The sequence below is a fragment of the Chelmon rostratus genome, chromosome 13 (genome assembly GCF_017976325.1).
Source record: "Chelmon rostratus isolate fCheRos1 chromosome 13, fCheRos1.pri, whole genome shotgun sequence".
Classification (NCBI taxonomy): Eukaryota; Metazoa; Chordata; class Actinopteri; order Chaetodontiformes; family Chaetodontidae; genus Chelmon; species Chelmon rostratus.
Window position 1 is genome coordinate 15,013,106 of NC_055670.1, and position 15,644 is coordinate 15,028,749.

The 15,644-nt window shown below is 40.8% G+C and overlaps 1 protein-coding gene across 1 annotated transcript; it reads left to right on the plus strand.

Annotated features, from left to right (window-relative positions):
• The first annotated feature begins 1,267 nt into the window (after positions 1-1,267).
• Positions 1,268-13,158, plus strand: marchf4 (membrane associated ring-CH-type finger 4). The gene is made up of 4 exons (XM_041951338.1): positions 1,268-1,910; positions 9,798-9,953; positions 10,867-11,059; positions 12,679-13,158. The coding sequence occupies exons 1-4, from the start codon at positions 1,425-1,427 to the stop codon at positions 13,098-13,100; spliced, it is 1,257 nt and encodes a 418-aa protein (XP_041807272.1). The 5' UTR covers positions 1,268-1,424; the 3' UTR covers positions 13,101-13,158.
• Positions 13,159-15,644: the final 2,486 nt, after the last annotated feature.

The following is a 15,644-nucleotide window of genomic DNA, read 5'->3' on the forward strand; positions in this document are numbered from 1 at the left end:
ATTGGGTTCCATCAGTGTTTTAATTTCATGTTCTTTTTGTAGACTCATGAATCAAGCGCTTCTGGTGGCTGCCTAATGTGAGTCTTGCCGGCAATCTCTCCTTTCACTCTTTTAGATGTGCAAATTTTTAGTCATCCTAACTGATAGTTGTGTTAAGCAAAATAGCACTACTTAACAGAGCTGTTATGAATAATTTGTGCTTGCCTTGTGTTGCCTGATAATTGAATTGTTTAATTATTCATAATTAACGGATGCAACTTAATTTTCTGCTCCCTGTTTGTATGATTAAAAGGTAGTAAACATAACCTCCTATGAAAAATAAGAGGGGAAAAAAAACATTAATTCCGCCCTTAACTTAATATGTGTTTCTGTATTGATGGATGTCTTGCCTAGAACAAGTAATTAACCATTTCCTGTGTATTTGTCTCAGTCCACATTTGTAGTAATGAGTTGGCTGCTTGCATCACCGTGCGGTGGTGACGTGTGGCGTCTGGGAGCTGTCCCAGGAATCATGGTGCTGAAGCTGCAGCACCAATTCAGCAGCCAATGATCACAGGAGAATCCGAGGATACGGATGCTGTCACCCAGAGCAGGACTGTCCGACCATCGTAATGGATTTTAACGGAGGGATTTAAACCCATCGGCTTGTTCCTCGGACATGGAAATTCGATAATTGGGGATGTAAGCTTTACACAGAGTTGTCAGCGACCTGCAGTCTGGCTGGAGATCTATGAAGAAAAAAAAAATCCTGAAACTGTGAGTCGTATAGAAATCGAGGTAGCTCGCCAGGTAAGACAGATTTCGCTTCCCTAACATGGCACGCCATCGATTGACTTGATTTGCTCTGAGAGCCTTACAAGACGTCGACAGTAATCTGAGCTCTGCTGATTTAAAATGTGTCTTTTGGTGTTGTTGGAATATTTGAATTTTAAGAGAGAGCGCTGACATTTTGTTTTGTAGTCTACATCAGCTAGTCCACTGAGGCAGATTTGATTCTTGGTTTCTGCACTCGTCGTGAATCTGGAGGGAGAAGCCTGTCGAGATAGTTTATGTTGTACAGAGCAGGGAGACTATTAAGGCCATGAAATGACAGTGGACACTGACTGAACGGGCCATAGCCTTATTACTTGAATGCATATTCCCATCAATCTAACATTTGACTTTCCTCTTTTAGCTGTTCCGTTTATTGAACTTAATGGCTTCAGACACTTGTTTGCATCGATGGGATTTATTTGCCTTTTGGATTTACATTCTCGCGGGAAGGCAGTAAAAGACTTTCAGTTAGAATATACGAATATCAACACAGAAAACTAAACGGCTGCTTTCAACCCCAACAAACGCTGGGAAACGCAGCCTCTTCCCCCACTATCCCATCTCACGACATATGAAGAAGTGTTTGCTCATGACGGGGACACATACGGTACATGCTGTTTTCTTCCAGCGCCTTTGCATGGTGCTGTGAGTTTCTGGCCGGAGAGAGTCTGATGCTGCGCAGCCAGGGCATGCTGAAGAGCCGCTGTTGCGTCCTGCTCGGTGACCTGAGGGTGCTCCTGCTCGGGCCACCGGCACCGCCGACACCGCTGCCTCCGCTGACCCCCATGAGCGGCCAAACTACGCAAAGCCATGAGACAGGCGTCACCGTCCCCGACAATAACAACACGTTAACGCGGAGCCACCAGCACGCAGGGGACCGGGTTGCCCCACCTGCGGCAGGAGGCACCGGGCCACCGGGCGGGGAGCGACCGGACTGGGTTGATGCTGCAGAGCTGTCGGCGGCCCTGCGCGGCTGCAGCAGCTCCTCTGATGACTGCTCAAAGGGCAAACTGGAGGAGAGGTTCTCCCTAACCAGCTACACGGAAAGTGGCTTCAGGACGCCTGTGTGCAGGATCTGCTTCCAGGGACCAGAACACGTAAGTCAAATGTTCCCATAAATGTTAGAATAAGGTGTTTCTGTCGCGAAGGAAGTTTGTATCCAATTCATTAATTAATAACTCATATGCACCTTCTATCTGAGGGTTTAAAAATGTGTGAAATTGGCTGGTGTTATATTTAGTTGGAATGAAATCTCCCAACTATTTGCTGTCCAAGGTAAACTATAGATCAGGCTAGGTAATGGGAATGTAGTACATTTTGATACAGAAATCACCCCTTGCTTGTTACATGCAGGCTTTCTGTTGCATGAGGATTCGCTGGCCAAAGCTTCTTTTCCAGTGAAAAAACCCACTCCCAGTGTCTTATTAGGGCATCCATGCAGCTGGAGAGCCTTCTGAGCAGGGATCCCACTGCATCCTGCGCTCATCCCTTTGTGTGGCTTGAAAAGACAGCTATAGCTAGCAGTGGGAGGATAATGAAAGACCTTGTCCCCATGGTTGACAAGTGTGGAGGATACACAGAGATGCAGTAACATCTCATTATAGCCAAACACTGTGAATTCATATCAAAGCATTACATGCATGAAAAAATCAAATAATACCTCTCACTCTGCTGCTCACACACACCACCTGGAAACAAGCAAAGAAGAAAAAAAGAATAATTTGTACAGAACAGAGGGGAAGAGCCTTCAAGTTAATCACACTGCATGCCTCCGTCTTTAGGGCTATATCGATGATAATGTCACACTACATCAATCAGGAGAGGAAAAATCTGACAGAAGATGGCTAAGGTGTGCTGCAATACATAACATTAAATTGTAACACAGAAACTGGTACTTAGCAATTTGCGGACACATTAGTTACACTGTTTGACAGAGCCTATGAGACCACATTGACTAATATGTCACACCTCAACAATTAGTAATGGAAGTTTGGAGGCTATAAAAAAATGTGAAACAAGATAACTGAGGTGTAGAACATATCGTTTTATCTGGCAGTCTGTACTCATGGTTACGTATCCTTTACCCAAGCAACAGATTTACTGTATCATTTCATGGTCATTGCACTGTGTATGGCCTATAATCTCTCTATGTTTCATCAACTAATTACTCCAACAGCAATTCTGTGCATCATTCCACCTCTGAGCACAGACTTTGTAATTATTACTGACATGGGGTCTAGTTATGAGATTGGCAGACAAGGCCTGATCCTTGTTTTTTCAAAAACTCCACAGATAGTCAGCACACTGTGCAGTGCATACAAAGTGCTGCCTTCAAAGTTTGCAGCATTTCCCATGGCCTCCTCCAACTCATCTCATCAATGCTTCCTTGAGACATTGCAGCTAGTCAATAGCATTTGATTTTTTGCCGTCTTATCATTATTCAAGTTCTTATCTACCACCGGTCTTCCTTTTCCTGTCATCTCCGCTGTTGGTTTGGGTGAAGTCCAGATATGGATCTGTTGAGGTGTAAATGGATACAAGGTGAATGAGGCTCCATTTGAAAGGAGAGATGAGTGGACTGTCTGCGTGTCACTGTGTGATACAGGCAGTGGGGACATTAGTTATCCTCTGTTCTCCCTTAGCCTCCAGGATGTCACATAGACCAAGGCAGCCAGTATCTGATCTGACAATCCACCTCCAAAACACTTCCATCCCCAAGGCTGAGATACTCAAGACAGAGTAAAGAAGGGAGCAAGAGACACTGCTTTCCTCAAGCATCCCGCTAGAAAAGGGCCTTGAGTGTCTGACAGAGGCAACCATTGAAAAATGATTGTACTCTGATTTAATATGACACCAAACGATGTAATAAGTCTGTGTAACCGAATTCATGTCCATGTTTTTGGTGCCATTTTTCTTTAAGGTGCCCTTAGTGATTCACAACCAACACCCTGTTGTTTCTTAGCATACGTTTGCGTCTTTCATTGCAAATTTGTCTCAGTACAATACTTAATAAGATACTCACATGCCCATTTAAAGTTATTGGTCACAGTAATAATACCTCTTCTCCATACTGGGCAAAAAGCCATCCCTTCAGAAGTATGCTAGCCAAATCAAGTGGATATCTTTTTCCTTCTTTGTGTTATTACCCCTTTTCAACAGGCTCAGCAATGAAACACAGACGAGAAAACATAAATAGGGAATTTCAGGTAACTTTGGATAATACCCACTTGATAGCTCAGACCAAAGACTGTGGATTTTGTCCACCATCAGTTGGATTAGATTCACACAACTAAGGGATCTCTTCAGGGCCATTATGGACAGGAGGAATGATTACACTGACCTATAACTCTTTCAATATGGATATGAGAGTTTTGTATTAAGATAGACTTGAAGCCAGACTTCTGTTGGAGTTAAATTACATTCCCAGACACACACAATATACAGTATAATGAACAGCTGAGCCCATGTCAAATGTGTATTTTTTTATATATATACAGCTAACTTGAGGTACATTTCAATCCATTATTGGTTCTATTTAGCTAAAGGTCAGGCAGAAGCTTTACAGGAGGCTCTGGCTTGCTTCTGCATGGAGCGTTTTTTTTTTTTTAATTCAAGCTTCTGCTTTCAGACTTGATCTTGACCTAGTCCCTCGAAGAATAAGCTGTTTTTTTCTGAAGAAATTGTCCCTTCAGATCATAGAGGGATTTAAGTTATATGTAAAAACTTATAAAAAACGACATTAAGAGAGTAATATACAGAAAAAAGTCATGGAATATTTCCATGTGTGTGGGATCCTTTCCTGACGTGTCATGCGCCATTACATTGAAGTGCCCTTTGGGGTGGATGCTTCTACTGTCCTGTCCTCACTTCAGCTGCATGTTGAGAATATGTGAGTCCCCGCTGCTTAGAAGAAATGTCAGCTTTCTCTCCTAAATCATAACACAGATAATGCACTCACACAGTGTGTTTGTCTGAGGCACAATGAGAAGCCTTGAGGGGTCAAGTTAGCATCATTCTTTCTATATGGCCCCACAGTGCAGAGGCACTATCCTCTGTATTCCATCATAGCATGGTTCCTCTGCCATTTGTTGGAAATGGGATATGAACCAGTTACATAAGCACATCACATTTTTTGGCCTAGCTGAAGTCTACAGACAGCGGCAGTGAATTCATAAACTTAAATTATAAACTCTGGGTGCTCTTTTATTCAATTACTTTTAAAAGGCCATTAACTGTCACTGAAGGCCTAATGGTTCCTGTAAAATAAGCAATGGCTGAAATGTCCCCCAGCGTATGTTTTATGAGCAGTCATAACAGATAAATAAGTTTGAAATTATATGACCTTCAGTTTAATTTTTCAGTGATTGTAATGTCTCTCTAACTTGTTGAATCTGATTAAAATGTGTACATGAAGCTGTTTTTCAGATGATTGCAGTATTGCAGGTTCTTCTTTAAAAAAAGCTTTTGGCCTGAATGTCATGGGCTTTTGTAAAAATCACTTTCATTCAGTTTCTGTGGGAGCTAGTTTATTATACCACAATTTCCCTTCGCTTTGAGTTAATGGAGTTCTATTGCATTGATTCCAGACCTTTAAGAAATGGGAATAGCCATCTCTAATTTAGTTTCATATCGTTATATACATTGGGAGTGGATCCAATTTTATAACGAGAAAATTAGGTGCATTGAGGTGTTTTTAGGATAATGCAGCACAGAGAAATTGAATAATACTGCCAAAGCTTTTAGCCTAACATCTTTTTAATACATTGTTCTATTGTGAGCTTTTTTTAATGATCATTCCTGTTTGGTCAACAAAAGGACATTTAGTTAGCACTTTCTGTATGCGTGGGCTGTAATGCCACATTTGTTATCAGTCTCTCTTGCGCTCTCTCCAGCCTCAGTTGTATTGGAGTGATCTAGGTTTCAGCTCTTGGCTGCAATCAGACCAGTCACAGTGAGTGGTCTGAGTCCCACTGGACACGGCAGAAGTGTTCTGCTGCTCCTGCCAATACACTCCCACCCTGGCCATCTGTAGATGGGCCTTTTCTCCTCTAACTCCCTGCGTTTCTCTCCCTTCTCCTCGACCAGGGTGCTGCTCCGTCTGTCAGAGATGTCAGCTCAATGATGGCGTAGAGAAATAATTTGGAAACTCACTACATTTTTCATTTCTTCCTACAATCTCTATGCTATGTTCATGGTAGACAGTGACAGGGAATATTTAACGTTGAATTAAAAATACCATGTCTTAGAAAATGAATGCCTCAGCTTAGAGAGGCGGAGAGCTTTCTAGCAGCAGAAGGGGTTGGCTAATTTATTTTTTCTTTTACTACAGGCTTTTTGTTCAGTCCCATTAAGATTAAAACACAGCTATACAAGAAGGCCCTGCTTAGAATTTTATAGACCCACATTTCTTTAACTGCAGGTCAGGACCTAAACAGAGTGGCACACCACCATTTTTTGGGTCGTCATCTATATCCAATATGAAAAGACTAATAATATATTTTAATGATCTTGGGGCCCAGGGTGAGAGATTCTAAATCTCTCATTTGTTTCTCAGACTGAATACATCTTAAGAATAATGTCTGGTAAAGAATATGGCTGAGCACATATTGCCGTTAAGTGAAAAGCTTGTGATGCCAAATTTGGCAATTATCATATTCTCACTTCGGCTGATGAGTTTCAGAGTCTTCTGTAGGCTTTTTTATTAAAACATGTCAAACCTCACTGGTTAAGATGAAAACACATGTTGGTAAAGTTAGAAATAAGACCAGAAATCTCAGCTCTTTCACCTGACAGCAGTGATATGTATGCTCCTTTTCAGTATTGCTTTGGTAAATTTGTGCAATGTTCAAGAGCCCACAATTCTACTGCTATTGATCACTGACCACCTCTTCAGGAGTAAATTTATATTATTGCCCTGCTCAAATACCCCTCAAAAATAGACCTTTACAGCAACAACCTTTGAGGTTAAAGACACAGTACAAGCACTGTTATTTTGCTTTTCAATTAAATCAATCATATGTAGCTGTAAACAGGCTGACATAGAGGACTTGAAATGCCCTCAGTTATACTAATATCTTGACTGACTGACAGGCAGTGAGTTCAGAAATGTCATTTCAAGATAACCAGTATGGCAACTTAATCTTCCACAATATCTACTGTATACCAATTATGAATGTTGTTTAGAATTGACGCATGAATAGGTATAAGCTGGACAGAACTGCCTATAACCCAGAACTGGTTTTTACCATTTTTAGGTTTTACTTTTTCCCTTATATGAATATCAAAAACAGTTATATGCACACATCTTATTTGCAACTGTTGACAGGCTGACAAACCCTTCTGTGTAAGGAGGTCCTGAACTTCCAACTTCGCAAAATCATGCAATGAATTTGCCTCGGTCTTCACTGACAAAATTCAGAAAATTAGACAAGCTGACAGTCCCTCCATATCAGGCATCACCACTGTACTGCGTAAACTAGTAATTCAATTAGCATGACACAATTTGATCCAATGTACCTTGGAAGAAATTGTGCATCATCTAATATTCGCCTTCTTCTGCCTTGATATTCTCCATACAGGCTTTTTCAGAAAATTTTAACTGCATGGCATCAGATCTTGTGTAAATTGTTAGCATTTCTCTACTCTTAAGCCATTTCCCTCAGGCCCTAAAAAAATGAAGTTATTGAGACACTCATACAAAACAAAAATCTAGACACCTTGCTAATTAACAGCTATAGGCTCATATCAAACCTCCATTTTTTAAGTATAATCATTGAAAAGGCATTTTTTAACAGCTGAACACCTTTCTAGCCCTAAACAATTATTTTGATGATGTCCAGTCAGGATTTCGACCACACCACAGGACCGCTGTTCTCTGCTCTTGTTCACTTCTTGAATGAGATCCACTTAAGCACAGACAGTGGAATAGTCTTAGTGTTATTGGGTATCAGGGCTGCATTCAACACAGTCAACCACAGCAAATTACTAGACAAACTGGAAGGAGTTGGGAAGGACTTTTGGGCACAGTGCTGAACTGGTTTGAATCCTGTTTGAAGGACAGAGACTACTTTGTTGATTGGTAAACACATCTGAGCATACAAAATGACTTGTGGTGTTCCTCAAGGCTCCATTTTTGGGCCTTTTTAATTCAACATCTAGATGCTCCTATTAGCTCAGATTATTAAGAAAGAACTAAATGTTATTCAATAATTATGCAGACGACACACAAATTGATGTTACTATATCACCGGGTCCCAACTATGGTTGAACAAATCGGCTGGATGCCGTTTTTCAGATGGCTAGTTTTTCACCAGGATTTAGGAACACTTGCATCCATGTGTCAGTAAGCTCAGCTACTGTAAAGCTGTATGCTGCAGCTGATTCAGAACAATGCTGCCAAAGTTCTCATTTGACAAATGGGACGCCAGTGTAAGACACTTTGTTTGTCAAATAATTGATTTTACAATACTCCTGTTGGTTTATAAAGCACTGAATGCTTTAGGACCAGAAGACATCTATGGTCTGCTGCTCAGTTATGAACCCCCAAAACCTCTTAGAGGGTCTTCGGCAGGTCTGCTTACTATCCCCACAGTCAAAACTAAACACAGAGAGGCTGCATTCAGTTTTTATGCTCCATAGATCCGGAAAAAAACTCCTGGAAAACTTGAAATCAGCTCAAACCATCAGTTCTTTGAAATCAGGCTTAAGACTTTATTGCCACTCCATTTTATTAGGTTAAACTTGGGACTACTTATTCATATTTTGCACTGCACTGTAGCTGTACTGTCATTTTAATTTTCTTATTTTAGTCTGTTTTATCTTATTTTTATCACCTCTCTTTTTATTGTACTCTTTTAAATACTCTTTTATATATTGCATATTTATATATTATAGTGTCTTCTTTCTGTGTTCTCAGTGCCTTACATATCAAATGTAAAGCACTCTGAATTACTTTGTTGTTGAAAGGTGCTACAATAAATAATACAAGTAAACTTGTAGTGAACTAGCCGTTCCTTTAATAATGATCAGGTGCAAGCAGTGAAGGAATGCAGGGACAGCAGACAGAGGCTGAAGGACAAGGCAAAGGACAAAATTAAGCATTTCTTCTATATGTGTGTTTGGTCTAAAGTAACCATATTTTCAACTATAAAAGAATATTTACGTATATACAGTATGACAGTGACATTCAAAGCTGCAGAAACAGCGTATCCTTAGTGCAGTGCTTTTCTGAGCTGAGCTTTGTTGCCGTTTGTTCTTTGACAGAAGCTTCATTGACTAATCCCCCACTTTTCAACTGTACTAGTAATCAAGCATTTTGCCTGTCAACTAGATGAGTGGCAAAGCTTTCATTTCACACCTGAACTGGTGTTTTGTTTTAATATGCCTGCAGTGCTGTGTATTATGTGAGTGTGTCTTAGTGTGAGTGTTTGTGTTTGCGCGAGCGTGTGCATGCTTGCTTTGGTGGGCATGCAAAGCTCTCAGAAAATCAATAAGCCAACACTGCAAAGAAATATAAATGTATGTGTAGTGTAACCTGCAGTATATTTCATGGGTGATCTGCTCAGGGTAAATAAAATGAGAAAACAAAGGGCTGTCAGCCAGTCAATGATTGCCATAAGGAGATATTTCTTCTAAATCACAAGTCACTACTGCACCTAAGCTCCAGTCCAGTATTATGAAGCAGGAAATTTTAGCAATGTGTTCTTGTTGTGATCTAGAGTTGTTCATTGCATTTTGTTTGGTTATGCTGAAAAATACATTCATTCGGTAAGCATCAGTGCAGAACTTTCTTTTTCTATATTTACATCGCAGCGCTGCCCAGGTAGGTTCATGTTTCATCAGCAGTAGTACAGTCCAAACAGGATGTCCAGTGGAAGTAATCATACGAACAAAAAAACATAAATTCCGGCATTTAAATGAACTGAATAATGTAAAACTATTGTCCTATGTTGCTGGTATTGACTGACTCTCCCTCTGTCCCACAGGGGGAGCTCCTGAGCCCATGCCGGTGCAGTGGGTCAGTTCGCTGCACCCACCAGCCCTGCCTCATCAAATGGATCAGTGAGAGAGGCTCTTGGGCCTGTGAGCTCTGCTACTACAAATATCAGGTCATTGCCATCAGCACCAAGAACCCACTACAGGTGAGCTGTAAAGAGAAGTACTGTAGAAATCCAAATGGAAATATTGTGTGAAAAGATTAACAAGTTGGACATTATGACATTATTGTAGGTTCTTAGAACAAGGAGGCTCTGGCGAGTTAATAGTCTGATGAAAAACTCAAAACACAGATTGCTAAAATGCCTGTTTTTCCTTTTCATTCAGAGAATTGTTGGGTTTTATGGGGATAGGGCTGGATAGCCCCAGGCCCTTCTCCTCTGGGACTCGTTAAGATGCATTTTAAGTTTTCAGATCAAAATTTATTCAGGACAAAACACCTAAAACAGTATTTTCAGGAATCACTCTGTCTTTGCTGCAGCTCCAGTTATGCTCTGATCATAAACCGAGGAATTCAACTGAAAGTGAAAGTTTTTGAATTAAACAAGGCTGTTTCCCTCTGATCTCCAGAACAGAAAGATTGCAGGAGCAACTTTTCTCTCAGTTTTAGACTTTGGTAATATGATAGGGTCGTTTGTCAGTGGACAGACTTCTTTGATGTTTTTCCATTTTTTTTTTGTCTCTCTCTCTCTCTCTCTCTCTCTCTCTCTCTCTCTCTCTGTGTGTGTGTCTCTGTGTGTGTGTGTGAACACATTTTCATTTCCCCGCCTGTCTCCTCCCTGCCCATGGCAGCATTCCCTCAAGTTTGATGCTTTTGTTTTGGTGGGATAGTTAAAGAGTATCAACACAATTAATTTATAATATGAATGTTTTGTTTCATGCTTTTTAGTCAGTGGGTGTGCCCATTGATTGTATGCTTCCCTTGTTGGTACTTCCCTTTACGTATTTGTTCTCATTCTTGTCTCACAAAGTGTTTTCCAATTATTCAGTAAAGGTAAAAGAGAAATGAGAATGAAATACAGAGAGCTAAGCTGTACTGTGGTCTGTGTCGTCCTGCAGTGGCAGGCCATCTCCCTGACAGTGATAGAGAAAGTGCAGATAGCAGCAGCCATCTTGGGCTCCCTGTTCCTGATGGCCAGTATCTCCTGGCTGGTGTGGTCGTCTTTCAGCCCGTCAGCCCGCTGGCAGAGACAAGATCTGCTTTTCCAGATCTGCTACGGCATGTATGGCTTTATGGATGTCGTCTGCATCGGTAAGGTGCTAGAATTGACATTGGTTTGTTTCTTTTTTTAATTAATCTGTTGTAATTCCTCTTGAAATGAGTGTGTGCATTTTAGGAATGAGAATGATATAGAGTGCATCCAGTTTGGTCACAATATTCCAGTACATGATGCCTTCAACAGATAAAGCAAACATTACGTTGAATGTGTTCAGTAGGGTCATTAATTATACTGGCCAACTGTGTACAAAGGATTGTCAATGCCATGAGCAGTTTAAATGATTGACAATCAATACAAATACATATCTATACCATCAGTAGGGAGTGTGTGGAGTCTTGTCACGTTACACTGGCTTAATTCGTATTGCACGCATTCATATTTTTGTAATATTCACTGCATTACAGTTACTATATTAAAGACAATGAATTGCTTGAAGCTTATTTGATTAATAAAACATGAACAGTCAAAAAAATTACTTTCTTGCAGCAACTGAACTGGTTTTCATAGCATTTATTGAAATCCGTTCCGCTCTATAATAAAAGCTGCAGCACCAAATTCAGGCAAACTTTGTAGACCTTGTGTGTGCTGATATAACACAAGAGGGGGAAAAAGGTGCACTGAAGCATTTTTAACCATCTTCTGGATTTGTGTGGGTGGGTGTTCAAACTGAAACTTGTAGCATCCGCTTTAAGCCTGCTGTCCTCTCTGTGGAGCCCGCCTGTTTTGGATGAGTGTGTGATGGCATCTCACATTAAGAAAAGTCTAACTGCCACTGCAGCAGACAGCAGGATGAGTGGAAGAGGAGATTGATTGTCTCCGGTTTGGTGGCGAGGATTGAGTGTGGAGTCATTAACTCTGTACTTTACAGAGATTAACTTGTCACCTGGCAGACATTAAAGAGCAAAGACCTGACTTTCACTTATCCACAAAGTTAGAGAGGGAAAGAAACAGATGAAGAGGATTTTATGAATACATTTTGTAAATATAAAAGAGGTTGGGAATTATTAAATATCCATATTTGGCAGACTGCTATCATTACAGTTGTTGCAATATTTGAGCCATATGTAACTTCTTATATCAGGGGACAATATCATACTAGAACTAGCTGTATGATGAGCACAGATTCTATATACAGTTCTGTATGTAGTGGTGATGAAGATATAAGGTAATCAGCTCAGTTTAAGCAGATGAGAGAACATCCTATTCATACTGCATTTCCCTCTACATTACTTTAGTATGGAAGAAAATCTTGGGGTCCAAGCGTCTTGTTGCAGATTGATTTCAATTTTCCAGATACTGAGTTCAATGAGCACGAATCAATAAGCAATTTTAAGCTGTGATAAGATGTTATCGAACAACCCCAGAGAACAGATGCATCATTTTTGCTAAGCTAAATCCAAAAGTGGTGAGTGTTGCTGTGTTACAACTTGTGCCATGTCTACAGTTTTTCTAAGAAATAAAGATCTTATCTCGGGGTTGTGGTGCGATACTTTAAAGATGAGTTGTTTTGTTCTGCTACTCCCTCAGCTAATACTTTCTGCAGGCTTGAACACAGTGACTCCACCACTGCAGAGATATATATCACTTTGTGGTGTCATTAAGACTGCTGCCAGACAGTGACATTGTCTAATTGATGCTCTGATTTCCACAGCACTAATTGTCCACGAGGGACCTTCTGTGTTTCGTATCTTCCACCGCTGGCAGGCCGTGAATCAGCAGTGGAAGGTCCTGAACTATGATAAGTCCATGGACAGCGATGACCTGAAGAACACCGCTGTGGACAGGACTCTGTCTCAGCCCAGCCCAGGCTATCAGACTGGGATAGGAGTGTCCACCTCCACCTCCTCGCTGATGGTGGTTGCCTCCACAGCCGCTGGCTCCACTTCTACAACCATGGTGACGGCCGCGGGAGGACTGGGAACACATGTGGACCCCAATAGCGGCAGCACAGTGCCAGACCAACACTGTCCCTACAACATCCTCCACCTCCTCAGCCACCTGAGGCAGCCGGAGCCCCGCAGCCAACCCAGCAATAGCACACGAGAGCTGGTCATGAGAGTCACTACAGTCTGAGGAGTCAGTTGAGGCCTTATCTCACATGGAGGATTTATGAACCAGCTGACAGTTGAAAAAAAAGTCTTGTCTTAACTGCACTGGATTAATACCATGTTGTTGTTTGTTTCAAAATGCATCTCTGATGTCCTTACATGGATTGAATAAAAGTCAAAGTTGTTTGATTTGCAAAAATTGGTTGGAAAATTGTTCTTTTGGATATTTGGGGTAAAAAGATGAAAATACATGTTCACTCCTGATCTTCTGAAGAGAATCTAACCTCAGTGGTCCCCTTACTATTGACCTTTGGCTTTCAACCATGTCTCAGATGACACCTCAGCCAGCTCTATTCCATGAATGAAGACCCTGAGATACTGTTGAAAACTCACCATTCAGAAGAGGGTTTTTGTGTTTCTATTCTCTTAACCATTTGTACCTGGGCATCTGTCTGTATTATGTAACGCTGATCCAAAAATAACAGCTGAAAGAACTTTGATAGTCTTCCTGAACTAGCACTGCAAAATGCAGTGATCAAACACATTCACCTAACTCTTAATAATTTCTGGCTCTTTTCACTCAGTTCCTTCCTTTTCACCCAGATATCACACTGAAATAACAGTAACAGCAGTAAATAACAGCAAAAGTCCAAAGATTCACAGAGAAGGGTAAATCACAGAGACATGTTGTGATGTAAATTAAATCTATTACCTGTTGTAAATGACAAGATATAGAGCAGTAAACAGGCAGCCTAAAATAACCAGTTTTACCACCGCTACATCAATGCATGTTTAATGCGATGTTCTGAAAGAGAGGGTTGTTTTTCTTTGCCTTTGATGAGCACTTTTTGTTGTTTCTTTTCAGACACCATTATGTGATTTTGGTGATTGTATTTGCTCTTTTTGGAGCACGATGTGCCAACTCAAAATGTGTTCTTTTACAGTATTTCTATCACTACTTCTGAACAATTTAGAAAAGCTACATTAAGGACAGTCATCAGCTAGTTTTCTTAATTGCTTCTGCCAGTATCTCCACGCATGAAAACTAGCTTCTGCTCCAGAGCAGCGGTGTCGCTTGCACTCCATTAGGGACATATTCATGTTCACATTTGGCTCACAAAGCCAGTGATCGCCGCGTCTCTTGGCTCTCACATTCAGATGTGCTCTTTGATATTTGCTCTTGTTTCATGTCCACGAAAGATCTGTTTTATCCCGGGGGACACCAGTTCTCTAAAGCATGTTGTGGGAGGGAAGAAACACTGTTAAAAACATGGCTCATAGCTGTGGTGCAGATGATGTTACCAATATTTGATGCTGACACTGTGCGTGGAAGGGACTCTGCATTATTCTACAGTTTCCCGTTTGGATGCAGTCTCCTAAAAAACATTTTGATGCTAATAATATCCATTACAAGCAAAAAGCCAAAGCTGATCATAGTGTGAAGCATTTTTCCAGAGCTCTGCCTCAGATGCCTTTGAGCCTTTTCCAACATGCATTACATTAAAACACGTCATTAGCTTAAATACATCTGATATGGATGATCTGCGTTAATTTAAGTGATGCTGGAGCTTAATGTCATGCCGTCTGTATTTATTCCCCTAGGTTTCAGCAATGCAGCAGCACAGTGCAGCCTCGTGCTGACAATAGCACGCTTTGACTCACGACTTGAACCACGACTTTAAGAATTTCATTGCTGTATTGAAGAACAACAAAGTGTTCCACGTGTAGTAAATTCAGCAGAGAAAAAAGCATATTCATGATGTGCGTTCCCTGCTTCAGCCTGTGGCTAATTGATCTCCACATTACCAGGTGATGAGCTATTTTGCAAGTCTGCTTTTCCTCATCATCATCAAATGTCAGGAGTATAGTATCTGCAGAGAATCGGGTAGTGCTGTGATTTTTCTGCTGAATTATTTAAGCCATGAAGTGCTGATATCAATGGGTGGGAGCTGCTGTATAGAACCAACTTGCAAGGAGCTGGGAGGTTGCAGAGAGTTCATGAATCTGCTTGCCTCAGTTCCCTCCACACCTTGTCTCTTTGAATTCACAGACGCACACACCTGCCTTTGATAAGAACTCGACTCACAAGACAACCAAACGCTTGGGAGTTTATTACCTGAATGTCGTCTTGCAGGATTTATAAGGAGCACGTCTTTAGCACTTGTTGAGATCATATCTATGCCATGCTTAGGAAGAGACGTTGAAACTCAGTTCCTGTGTATTTTTTTTCATGCAGGGGGTATGAAGTTGCACTCACTTTTGGTACTGTATTTTTTATTTAAAGTTATCTCTGTTCTCACCGTTTTTTTAAACAATATACTAACCAATGCAAAGTGGGATTTAGTGCCATTTCCATGAATAGTTTTCAGGTTTCATGTAATCACTGGATGACCTCAACACTGCCCTCCCAAAAGAAATTATTATATTTTTAGCATAAAATAAGTCAAAGTTGAAATCAGGGCAGAACTCCAGTGGCGGTTTTGTACATCTTTGCTTGATGGACTCATGACAAAAATTAAGTCTTTTATGAAACTCAACAATCAGATTTTCTATCAAATTTTAAGCTTTT